Below are 13,386 nucleotides of genomic sequence, written 5' to 3' on the forward strand. Positions count from 1 at the left end.
TGGCCTCCCATTAGGATCTCCAGCGGGGAACTACCATCAGGGAGGTAACATTGAGAAAAAGAAAGAATCATCAACGAAAGGGTAACATTCTAAGAGACGCAGCGTGAACTGTCAAAAGTCTGAATGTGGTAGAGAAATTACAAAATCTGAAAGAGAAAAATGCAAGAGTCAACTGTCATGTAGTGAGGATCAATGAAGAAACAGAAAGAAGATAAGGTTTGCAGGTCAGATGAATACTGGTTAATGTCAACAGCAGCAGAAGATGGTGTAATGGGAGTAAGTTTTGTCATCAACAAGAACTTGGGGCTGACAGTCAATCACTGTGAACATTTCAGCAATAGGACTGTTCTCTTTAGAATCGCCAGAATCTCAACCCCAACATCAATAGCTCTGACATAAAAGCCGACATCTCACCCGGAATATTAAATGATGGAGAAAATTTATGAAGACATTGAATGAGTAACTCGTATGTGGAAGGAGATGAAAATCTAATAATCATGTGGGATTGGAACACTGAATAAGGGAAAGGAACAGAAGATACAGTTGTGGAAGATTATGGACATAGTAGTAAGAATGGAAGAGGAGAAAGACTCACAGAGCTCTGCAATACATTTCTACTTATAATAGCGAATATCAAGACGAAGACATATATTTGGAACAACAGAAGATACCAACTGCAGCACATTTTCGTAAGACAGATTCCAAAATCAAAGGCTGGTTTGTAAAGTGTACCTGGGAGCACATATAGACTCAGAAATTTTTTTATATCGATGCCTAGAATGAAGCTTAAGAGAAACGCCAGGAGAAGTCAATGTTTAAAGAAATGCAACACTGAAGAATTGATAATTGACGACCTACATTAGAAGACCTGTGACGCCGTAGACTCTGCGATCATGAGTATCACAGCAGACATTTCTCTAGAACCAGAATGGACATCTCTAAAAAGACCCCTCACACAAGTTGGACACATAAATACAGTTAATAACCTTGGGTAACAGGAGACATACTTCAACTGATCAACGAAAGAAGTTTAAAATTGTTCAGGAATGACAGGCACAAGGTAATATATATCATACAGAAATAAAATAAATAAGAAGTGCAGGGAATCTATGGTGAAGTGCGGGGAAGTTGTGGTGTAGTGCAGCATAAATGTGAAAAAATCGAAAAGGAGATGGTTATTGGAAGGACAGAATCCTCATATAGAAAAATCAAAACAACTTTCGGTGAAATAGAAAGTAAAGGAGTCAACATTAAGAGTTGTTCAGGAATTCCACAGTTAAATGTAGATGAGAAGACTGACATGTGAAGAGGATACACTGAATGTCTCTACGAGATACAGGCACTGTCTACTGTTGTGACAAAAAAAGAAAAAGGAGTCGATTTTGAATATATAGGAGCTCCAGTGTTAAAGTCATAGTTTCACAGAGGTTTGGTAGACTTGCGACGAAATAAGTTAGACTGAAGGGTTTACAATCCTTCGGAATTTCTAAAACTCACTGGGGCAAGTAACAAAAAAAAATGGTTCAAATGACTCTGAGCACTATGGGACTTAACTTCTGAGGACATCAGTCCCCTAGAACTTAGAACTACTTAAACCTAACTAACCTAAGGACATCACACACATCCTTGCCCGAGACAAGATTCGAACCTGCGACCGTAACGGTAGCGTAGTTCCAGACTTTAGCGCCTAGAACCGCTCGGCCACCCGGGCCGGCGGCAAGTAACAACAAAACGACCATTCAAGTTGGTGTGCAGTGTCTATGAGCCTGGAGACATAGCATCAGACTTTCGAAAAGATCTCATCCAAACAATTCCGAAGACAGCAAGGGTAGGCAAATGCGAGAACTAGAGTATAATCAGGTTAACAACTCATGCATTCAAGTAGCTGAAAAGAATAATATACCTAACAGTGGGAAAGAATACTGGGGATTTGTTCAATGACGACGCACTTGGCTTTAGCAAAGGCAAACGTACCACAGAGGCAGTTCTCCGTTGCACTTGAGAAAGGAGAGAATACTTTTTAAGATAATCAAGGCACTTTCTTGGGATTTGTCGAAGTAGAAAAATTTCCCAACACTGTAAAATGGTATATGATTCCAGAACGAAATGTTCACTCTGCAGCCTGGCAGGCAGGCAGGCTAAAACTGAGACTCAGATTTGAGACCTTGGCCTTTCGAGTGCGAGATGCGACTGTGGACTGTGAGACGGTGGTGCATGATGTTTGAAATTCTCTGAATGATTGATATTAGCTATGGGGAAAGACGCGTAATATATAATATGTACAAGAACCGAGAGGGAACAATAAGAATGAAAGACCAATAAAGAAGAGCTCGGATTAAAAAAGCGCTGCAGTCTTTCTCCTCTACTGTTCAGTTTGTCTACTGAAAAATCAATGACAGAAATAAAAGAAAGGAGTAGGGCTAAATTTTCGGCTGCAAGAATATCAATGATAAGGTTCAGTGATGAAATTGTTGTCATAATGAAAGTGAAGAATTGTAGGGCCTGTCGAAGAGAATCATCAGCATAATGAGGACAAAATATGCACTGCTAGCAAACCAAAAAAAATTTGAAAGTACTAAGGAGTAGCAGTAGTAAGATTAGCATTAAAGTAAACATCAACATTTCAGACCACGAAGTAGACCAAGCGAAAGTGCTCTGCTACCTTGAAAGCAAAATAACGCATGACGGGCGAAGCACGGAAGGTGTTAAGAAGCTGAACAGCACACGCAAAGAGGGCGTTCCTCGCTAATAGAAGGGTGATAGTATCTAACAGAGGCCTCGATTTTTGGAAGATATCTCTCATGATGTAGGTTTGAAGCACAGCATTTTATGGAAGTAAATCATGGAGTGTGTAAACACCGGAAAAGTGTGTAATCTGAGCATTTAAGACGTGATGCTGGAGAAAGATGTGGAAAACTGGGTGGAATGATATGATAAGGAGCCTCCATAGAATCAAGGAGGAAAGGAAAAATGTGGAAAACATTGACAAGAAGAAGTGACAGGTCGATAGGTCATGCGTTAAGACCTCAGGGAATGGCATTCATGGTACTAAAGGGAGCAGTAAAGGGTAAAAACTGTAGAGGAAGATAGGCTCTGGAATACATCCAGCAAAGGATTCAGGGCAGTGTGTGTAACTGCTTCTCTAAAATGAAAAGGTTGGCAGAGGTAAGGAAGCCGTGGCAGTCAGTATCAGTACAAAGACTGATGAATAAAAGTAAAGGAAACTTGCGGTATTTGGAGATATTTTACATAATGATATTTTAAAATATTTTTTATATTACTTATAGCCACATTTGATAAACAGTAATGATATATGTAATCAAGTTGTCACAAACGATACATAAAATGCTACTTTCATCATTGTAAGTAACAATATGTAGTTGGTAAATGTGAGTACAGAAAGCTATAAAAACTTGTGAAATTAAAAAAGTCATTGTTGTAATATCTTGACTTTCCATCGTTTTGGATGGTGGAAAGGCAGCAGTCTGATGATTTACAAGTATAAATAAATTAGCCTCTATAATGTTACTGAAAATCCGTCTTGATTGCAAATTTTTTTTAATATTATTCATATGCCCGGTTTCGGTTCATTCAGAACCATCTTCGGATCTGATACTTCAGACGTGACGTAGCATGTGAAAGTTGCTGGATTTGGACGGGTTACTCCTGTAATTGAAATATCAGATCCGAAGATGGTTCTGAATGAACCGAAACCGGGCATATGAATAATATAAAAAAAAAAAATTTGCAATCAAGACGGATTTTAAGTAACATTATAAAATCACTGATTGCTGTTATCCCATAAGACATTATGTCTGTTTTTGCAAAATTAGCCTCTGGCTGCAAGGACGGTTTTTAATTTCTTTAGTGCATAAGGGATATCGGGATTGTTATCCTCATCTTCAGCTGCACCTTTGAAATATACAGCTAATCGATGACAGTTATCTTTTCGGGATAACAGAGGGAGACCCGCATCGAGAACGCCGCAGAAAATGACACCTAAGTGGCCGGTAGCAGGCGGCTAACATCGATTAGACGCATATTTCAACGTGCACTATGCATTAAAGAAATTAAAAACCACTCTTGCAATCAGAAGCTAGTTTAAATAAATCGTAATATTGTAATATGTTCTTTGTGTTACTGCGTTTGTTTTGGTTCCAGCATTTTTCAGAAACGAATTGGCGTTAAGCATTAGTTTGTAATTAAAAGCGAATAACGGATGGACTGAGTTGGAGGTAAGCTGCAAGTGGTGCATAGAGTAACGAATGGTCACTATTGCACTGACTCAATGAAATCAAATTTCAGTAATAAGAAGTAAAAGAATTGTGGCGAAAAGTAACTCTAAGGAAATTAAATTTTATTTGCAATAGTCACATATTACTTGGAATTTAGCAAAATAGATTCTGCAATAAACGACAGTGAATTGCGAATAAAGAAGTTCAAAATGGTTCAAATAGCTCTGAGCGCTATGGGACTTAACATCGGAGGTCGTCAGTCCCCTACAACTTAGAACCACTTAAACCTAACTAACCTAACGACATCACACACATCCATGCCCGAGGCAGGATTCGAACCTGCGACCGTAGCTGTCGCGCGGTTCCAGACTGAAGTGCCTAGAACCGCTCGGCCACACCGGCCGGCCAATGAAGTTCATTCTTAACACATAGCCAGAATAAATATTAATTTTCAATATACTGTGCTTGGAAGTCTTTGATTACCTTTTTACTTAACGTGTATAAAATCTGTTGAGTTTTGGAATGATGCACCATTTTTGCTATTGGAGTTGTACTGTGAGTTCTTGGAAGTTACACTCTGCCACCGCCGACCTACACTACAAGCTATTTTGCATCGTAGAGAGCCAAAATTTAATAGGAACTTAATGAAGAAGTTTACATTTCAGATGGATTTGTAGTCACTAGGACAATATCTCATAGTGAACACAGTGGTGGACTGCTACGACACATTCACAATTATCTCAGAACAGTCTCATTTGGAGGCCCATGTTTTCTGGACCGTTTTTGTCTCCATCACGGTATACCTACACGCATTCCCATTTTCGTGACAAATCATAATATACTCTGCCTAAAATGTTTTGTGTCTTGCTTTATAGACACACATGTGGATGTAGATATTTAGCTGTTTTTTTCACCTGTGTTATTTACTACTACTAATTTTTCCAAAACTATAAATAATTCCAGAAGATATATTATGAAAATTAATGTAAAAATATGGCACCAACTATTTCAGTGCAAGAAACAGCTTTTCTTCTGCTGAGTAACAGTTGTTTAATTCTTTATTGATTTACATTACATCTTTTATGCAGCCAATCAGCTCGTCCTATGTAGATTTAGATACTGAAAAGTAAATGAATAATTTTCAATCGGCTGCACTTTTTTTTAAACATCAAATCGTATAATCATCTTGTCACTTGAGTAACATATGAAGGAAATTTTTGTATTTTTCTGACCTTTCGGATTTTTTTTTCTAGTAGAAGTGTAACGGGGTAGAGTTCTTCAGGGAATGATATTATCTAAGTTGACTAATGGGAAGTGAGCAGTTATTAGGAAGTTGCAAAACCGTCTGACGACTTTATGAAGTGCCAGGCAATTATTGGAACCATTGTCGCCATTAATTGCCAGCAGCCAACAGCAGCCTAAGCGAGTGTGTCTATTGTGCAGAGGCGGTGGTTACCTCTACTCCCTTCCTTCTGCAGCACCTGCACCAGGTCGTCGCACACTTCCTTCATCAGCAGGAACATCGGCTTCAGGCGGCTCGCCGTGAAGGACGGACTCAGCTGCGAGCGAAGTTTTCTCCACCTGTGGGCAGAGCCAACGTCAGGTATTTCTGTAAAGACTTTTACTCTGGACAAATAACTTACCAATAGCAGTAACTGCCCGCCACTATTGGTACATCACCACCTGACCTACTGTCACTTCTGAATTTCTATCTGTTGTGACGTTACAAGATCGCACATCTAGCTCAATTAACCTAAATTAAAATATATCCACTACACAAAAGAATTAAAGGCTACAATTTTTAAATCCCATCATGTTCCCTCATTGCCAGACAGAGGTTTGAAATTTGGCTCAAAGATGCCTACAACCCTCCTCTGTTAATTAGTTTCATGTTCCACGAATCATTTTCACAATAAATCGTTATGATGTGGAGCAAGTCACATAGAAATTCTTCTATGGAATAGAAGGATTTGTCAAGAGGAAAATTTTTCGCTTTGTTTTGAAATGTTACTTTGTTGTCTGCCAGACATTTTATGTCACTGAGTAAGTCATCAAAAATTTTAGTTGCACCACTGTGCACTCCTTTTTGTGGTAAAGGAAACCTTAATGTGAGTAATTAATGTCATTTTCCCTTCTGGTACGGTAAATATGTACATCTTTGTTTCTTTTGAACTGCAGTAGTTATTTGCAATAAATTTCATGAGGGAATAAATATACTGTGAATCAGTAGTCAGAATGCCCAACTCCTTAAACAGATATCTACAAGAAGGTCATGGGTGAGTACCACATATTACTCTTGCGGCACTTTTCTGAGCAATGAAGACTTTCTTTCTTAAAAATCAATTACACCAGAATTTGATTCCACATGACATTATTGAATGAAAATATTCGGAATATGTCAGCATAAAGATTTGTCTCTCCACACGATTTACAATGTGGCTGAACTAATCTGTTTAGGAATTCCAAAATGTGCTTTTTGCAGTTTAAATTCTCATCAACATGAGCACCCAAAAATTCTGAAGTTTTCACCCTGTTTACTATTTCGCCACAATGAGTTACACATAGCACTTGTGTAGCACCTCTAGATGTGCATAACTGAATATGTTGTTTCTTTTTTAAGCAAAGAGTGATACCATTTGCAGAAAACCAGTCAATGACATTCTGAGGCCATTGTTTACCGCTTCTTCTGTTTCTTTATGAATATTCAGATTCGATTACAATACTAGTGTCATCTTCAAAAATAACTAGATCATCTTGCTGTGTATTAGACAGGAGATCATTTCACACGTGAGAAACAATACTGGACCAAAGATTCAGCCTTGGGGAAACCTGTACGTGATTTCTCCCCAGTCAGAACAATGTACCTGGATTAAATTGGTTGAATTACCTTCTTTTGCTTAGATATGACATTACTTATTGGTTGGTTATACCATCCATCCCACAAAACTTCACTTCATCTAGGAGGCTACCCCGATTCAGAAAGTCAGTTGCCTTAAATAGGTCCTGTGCTGTGGCTGGTTGTCCTTTGTCCTATCTCTCGTTTCGCTATATTCCACATAGCTTTAAGTCTGTTTTTGGAATTACTGACTGCTGACATGTGTATGTTTCTTGATTTTTTTTTAAAAAAAAATTAGTTATTTTGAATAGCTTCTGTAGAGTGCAAATACTGCAGGTTCTGTACTTGTTCTTGCTAACAAATGCATGTCCCTTTTCCTTTCACAAGATACTTTGGCTTTTTACATGGGTGTTTAATGTCCTTTATGTTTACATTTTGTGGAAAGCTGTATTAAGTAATGATATGGATTTATTATGGAACAAATTAAATTTTATCTTAGATTCATTATAAATTTCATCCCAGGTCATCTCTTGTAGACTATTCTTAAAAACATTTAGCCTGAAATCATTAATTATTCTAACTGATTTCCGCAGAAGAGCAAACATACTGTAAGGCACTATCTTATCTATCTTAACTAAGCGTGAATCCTGATCAGGGACTGCATTTGTTACTGGGTAAGAAGTTATTTTCTTGCTTTGCACTTCACAAAAGAAAACATTATCAGTTAAGATATTTTGTCTTTATCCAGCTGTATTGGAAAGTTAATTACTGAGATCAAATTGTAGGAACGAAATAAGATTTCCAGATCATTTTACCTACCAGAATCCCTCTGAAAATCCACCTTGAAGTCACTACAGGCTGTTAACTGATTGCTGTTGTTTGACAGAGTAATAAGGAATCCACATTCCTTATAAACAATTCATAACATCCCATTGGGAATACATATACAGGGTGTCCCACCTAACTCTGCCACCTCATATGGAGGTTAAATAGTGGCAACACTGCTGTGGAGACACTATGCAATGGAATCTACTATTGTCGCTGATAGCACACGTTGTTGACATACCTACCTTACCTCTGAGCTTATGGACTCGCCCGTCCTACATCATTGGCGTGCACACAGTCGAGGGAAACACAGTCACTTGTGAGCGAGCGATCTAACGTAACGGCGTCACTTTGTTTTCGAAACAGGAACGACGGAGTTGGATCAATATTAAATGTGCCAGAGGTCGTACACCACGACAGTGTCTTCAAGGTCTTCGAGAGGATTGCGAGGAATGGGCATTACCGTACAGAAAAGTGGCACGTTGGGTGAAAGCCTTCAACGAAGGTCGGCAAACTGTGGCAGACATGCATCGGGCAGGTAATCCTAGCGTCTCTGAAGTAGTAGTGCATGCTGTTGCCGCGTTAATGGATAGTGATCGACGCCATACGATTCGTGAGCTCGCCCACGAAACCGGATTAGCGCTGTGCTTCGCATCCTGAAGGAACGCTTGGGCATGCGAAAAATTGCATCACGATGGGTTCCGAATTACTTGACGGAAATGCAGAAATGGATGCGTTACGACGCTGCTCAGACGCACTTGGAGTGCTACGAGTGCGAAGGAGAGACTTTCTTACACCGTATCGTAACACTGGATGAGACATGGGCCACATCGTAATAGCCAAAACTGAAACACCAGTCCAACGAATGGCGTCATCATGGGTCGCCGTGAACGTCGAAAGTGCGCAAGAGCCACAGTATGTTGAAAGTTATGGAGATTCTCGTGTACGACTGTGATGGTGTTATCCTAACGCATTACGTTCCTCCACAGGAGACCGTCAATGCACAGTATTACTGTTAGTTTTTGGAGAATCACCTGCGACCAGCTTTGCGAATGAAGCGCAACCCACCCATCATTTTGCACAACAATACGCGAGCGCATACAGTGCAAGCTGTGGCTGCTGTGTTCGGTCGATGGGACTGGGATGTACTGTACCGTCCACCATACTCGCCGGACTTACGTCCCTGTGACTTTGATTTGATTCCAAAGGTGAAGGAACCACTTCGTCGCATTCGCTTCAGAACTGTTCCAGGTATTCGACAGGCAGTTAGACCGCTCCATTCGCCATCAACAGAACAGGCTCTGCTAACGGTATACTACGCCTTCCACGTCTCTGGCATCGGGTTCTACACAAAGCTGGAGACTATTCTGAAGAACAGTAACAGGTGAAAACACGTAACTCTTTTGTATCGGTTGTGAATAAATAGTTGCCACTATTTGAGTTCCAACCCTCGTATTTCCGAAATGAAACAAAGTGTGGGAAATGCAAGTAGCCAGGGATGCACATATCTCAGGGGCTCACATAATTGGCAGGAATGCATAATAATAGAGGGCGAAAAACACCAACTTAGGTTTTTTAAATGGCACATGTTTGATGTTTCTACAAAAATGAAAACTGGAGGTACAATTAGTGATGGAAAACTTGGTTTCACTGTTTCTATAACTCACACACTCTGAAATATCATGCTTGAAAGGATGGCAATGGGCCAGTGGTTTCTGCCGTAATGCGCAGGATAAGGATTTGCTGCACTTTTCTGCAGCCTGTCATCAGGGCCTCACACAATGGGCAGGAATGCATCATACAAGCGTCACTCTCAATGCAAAGTTACGTTTATTAAGTGGTACATGTAAGCTATAGGTACAATTTAATGATAACGCATGGTTTTAGTGCCATAAACACAATCATTAGTGGGATGTAGCCCACGGAAAGGTCAAATTAGTGCATGAAATCCAGCAAAGAAAAAGCACTCACAAATAATCGGTAGCGTCACGTCCGATGAAACTGAGTCACACCAACAGATGTTCGAAGTGCCCACTATTTGCGCCAGTACACTAGTGGAGACGGTAAGGTAGTGAGCGTTGCACAGACTATAGCTTTTCGGTAGCTACTGCTGTGCACATTCCGGTAATACGTTGTAGCATGTCCTATGGTGTCATTGGGGGGTTCGTGTCACACACATTCTTTTACTGCGCCCCAGAGAATGAAGTCTAATGACGTCATGCTGGGGGTCCGCGCTGGCTAGCTCACAGTACTTCCCTCTCCCATCCACCTGTTTGGGGACACTACTTCCACAACTTCCCTTCAAACAAGTGCGTAGACTACATTGATAGACTAGTATCTAGTCTCACACCTTCCACGAGAAGGAGTAGAGCGATTTGCAGAAATTATGCGTACTGTCGTCTGGTTAACGTTCCCCGATGAAAACTCGGACCTACAATACGGGTACCAATGATACCCCACCAAACACTGACATCCCACTGTCGTTAATGAGCAACCGCCAGAAATTTTATACGGAGCATTACTGTATGTTCCGCAGTTTCACATATCCATGATTTGTTAACGAAGGGTCATCGGTAAACAACATGGGAAGTCAGGACGCCCTTGCAACCATTGAAGTGCGGAACAACGGGATTTAGTGTGGGATTCAGAGTCATTTCCGTACAGTTCTTCTTGAAGTGAAGTATGGTACAGCTGAAACGTACACCTATGCAAAATTCTCCACTTACTACTATGGCTTATTCCAGAACCGCGTGCAGTCTGTCGTACACTCACATCAGGATTGTGCACTACAGCAGCCAGAGTAGCAATTTCGATGTCAATGGTAGGTTCTGTGTTCGCACTTTACCGCTTTCTGGTACCCGTATGCCTGTTTCCGGAACTTGTGCAATTGTTGGAGATGGTACGACGTGAAGTACGCCATCGATCTGGGTAGCGTTCAGCGTGCACTGCTACAGTTGGGTGACATTCCGCGTAAATTAACATCATATCTACCACGGTTATCTAGTTTTTCTTCATTACTGAAGATCGGCGTGTCGACGAGACGGTCGCAAATGTCACAAGCCACACCAAAACAGGGATCGCACTTTCCGAAACGTACGTGAAATGCATCACAGTGTATTTCGTTGTTTGAACCGACAACAGTATGGCACTAGTAGACTGTACGGTGTAGGTGGAACGTGCGTATTGATAATGGCCCGTTTACAGCACGTGGCAGGACAATGGATGCAACTACAGAACAATGAAACCAAGTCTGCCATGACTAATTGTACCTCTTGTTTTCAATTCTATGGAAACAACACACATGCGCCATTTAAAAAAGCTTTGTGCTGAATGTGATGTTCGTTGACCTTTGTGCAGTAAGCATTCCTGCCAGTTGTATGAGCCCCTGACGTAAGTGCATTCCTGTCCAATTACATTTTCCACATTCTGTTTCTTTATGGAAACGTATGAAGTGGCAAGGTTTGATAGGACATCTTGTACAGATTCAATTAAACGTGAACTATTTTTCAGTGTTAATTCAGCCTGAAGGACACAAATCCTTATCTCCTGTTCAGCGATTCTCTTCTCTTTTTTTCAGAGCCTACAGTTCCATGGGAGAGCCTAACTGAGTTTTCCATTCAGTTTCCCTCTACCGTCACCGAAGTGAAATTCCAACCCGTAGTCTACGTATACCACAGCCTCTTTGACTATTCTGTGGCAACATCCACACCTATCAGGCATTACAACACAGATTACACACTTAAAATTGAGTAAATCGCTGAACACACTTTAGAATACAATTTTTTTTCTTATTTGCGAGCTGTAAAAATTAGGGCTACTGGTTAGCGCTTCAGGGGTATGACATAACGTAAAAAGTTAATTATTTCCGTTAACAAAAATAACTCAGCACTCGCTTAACTAAAATATCTGTTAATTAACTTATTCACAATAGAATTATCTTTTAATCTAACTTTAATGTATGCAAACTGTGTGTAAACAAACCGCTAGTGCAAAAGTTTCGAAATTAAACAACTTAAGATTTGCGCTACTTTCCACAAATGTGAAGTTAATAATGAATGGGCTTTATCTACTTAAATTGCTGGAAGTAAAAACAGAAAAATTAAACGGGATTCGCTAGGTTCACTACGTCAAAACGTAAACAAAAGTACGACTATAGCACGACCTTGCAACCTTCTCGCATTTTCTGGAATAATATGTAAAGAAAAGTGATTAGTAGGCTTGAAAACACACAAATACACTATGTAATCACTAATTTGTCCTAATCTACCTTTAAGTAAAATCTAATTAACTTATATTTACAAAAGTACAAAAATCTGTACGTCTAGGCTGATGCGGTGCTGCCAATCATAAATATGAAATGTCGGTTATTAACTTTTATTAGGTTGCTCACTGCCTATGTTGTTACCCAATGTGTGTTGTTAAATCTTTGTAATTGATTACAAGCAAACTGACCATCGCGAGTACGCTTAGCAGTGGTACAAAAGTATGCTGCCCTGCAACGTCCCCCTCGGATTCGGCAACACTTCGAACAGCAAGGTGTTGACACATGCGAATAGAAGGCTAGAGCTCAGACATTCATGTGAGGTGTAAGTTGGGCTAACTATGTCACACTGGTACCAAATTTCGACACAATTTTGCCCAACGCCACCGTGGACACGTCACGAGATGAGAAAGTCGTCATACTTCGCTGACCCACATCTCACCCCTTCTCTTGACACATCTTCGATTGAGATCAGAACAGCTTCGCCCAGTGTTGAAATCACGCGGTTTTCTCACTGGTGGCTGAAGAAAACATTTCAGACACACCGCAGCTCGGAAGCAACCACGTAAGACCTCACACCTTAGGGCGTTCGTTTACACACATTTCGCATTCAAGATGACGACTTACAGTGCGATGTTCAACAGACTGGTATTCTTGACAGGCTTTGGGACTGTTGATACCCCCACACCCTGACCATTCGACTCTTCTCTAAGGACGTTGTGGACGTTGCAACCCCATTGAACATGATCTGACCGCTTTGGACTGTAATGCGACCACAATTTATGCTCTGATATACAGGGTGGAACAACTACGGACCGTTCAGAATCATTCGAAGAAATCTGAACGTACTCCAAAGTAGCGAAGGGTGATTATGCTTCTTCAGCCCATCTGCTGAGTGATCTATTGAGCACTTTAAAAATATACCTGCATAGAGACAATCCTTGAACGATTCCTCTTGTATTTTTAGTAAGTAGCTGGGATATGGACCATGTCCCGACAGGTATTGTATAACCCTCTTGTTTGGAGGAAGTATGACACTCAGGACCTTTCTTTTATCTTAGGAAAGAACAGGTAAGAACAGTCATCTCCTTGACAACCTTCAGCAGTATGGCACTACCCTGCTGTTCTAGCACCTGACTGCGAGCGTTTGGAATCTACACACTTTGGTTTGTTTGCGAGGTGATTCTGTCTATTTTTCTTATACAAAAATAGTTGCCTGTTGTATGGTC

At 40.5% G+C, this 13,386-nt stretch overlaps 1 protein-coding gene across 1 annotated transcript in view; it reads right to left on the minus strand.

Moving 5' to 3' along the window:
• Positions 1–13,386, minus strand: part of LOC126412703 (probable cytochrome P450 6a13) — a 117,282-nt gene that overhangs the window by 37,932 nt on the left and 65,964 nt on the right. The window contains exon 4 of the mRNA XM_050082420.1: positions 5,692–5,816. Within this exon, the coding sequence (XP_049938377.1) occupies positions 5,692–5,816 (125 nt within the window). The remainder of the gene's footprint in view (positions 1–5,691; positions 5,817–13,386) is intronic.

Source organism: Schistocerca serialis, chromosome 7 (genome assembly GCF_023864345.2).
Source record: "Schistocerca serialis cubense isolate TAMUIC-IGC-003099 chromosome 7, iqSchSeri2.2, whole genome shotgun sequence".
NCBI classification, from domain to species: Eukaryota; Metazoa; Arthropoda; class Insecta; order Orthoptera; family Acrididae; genus Schistocerca; species Schistocerca serialis.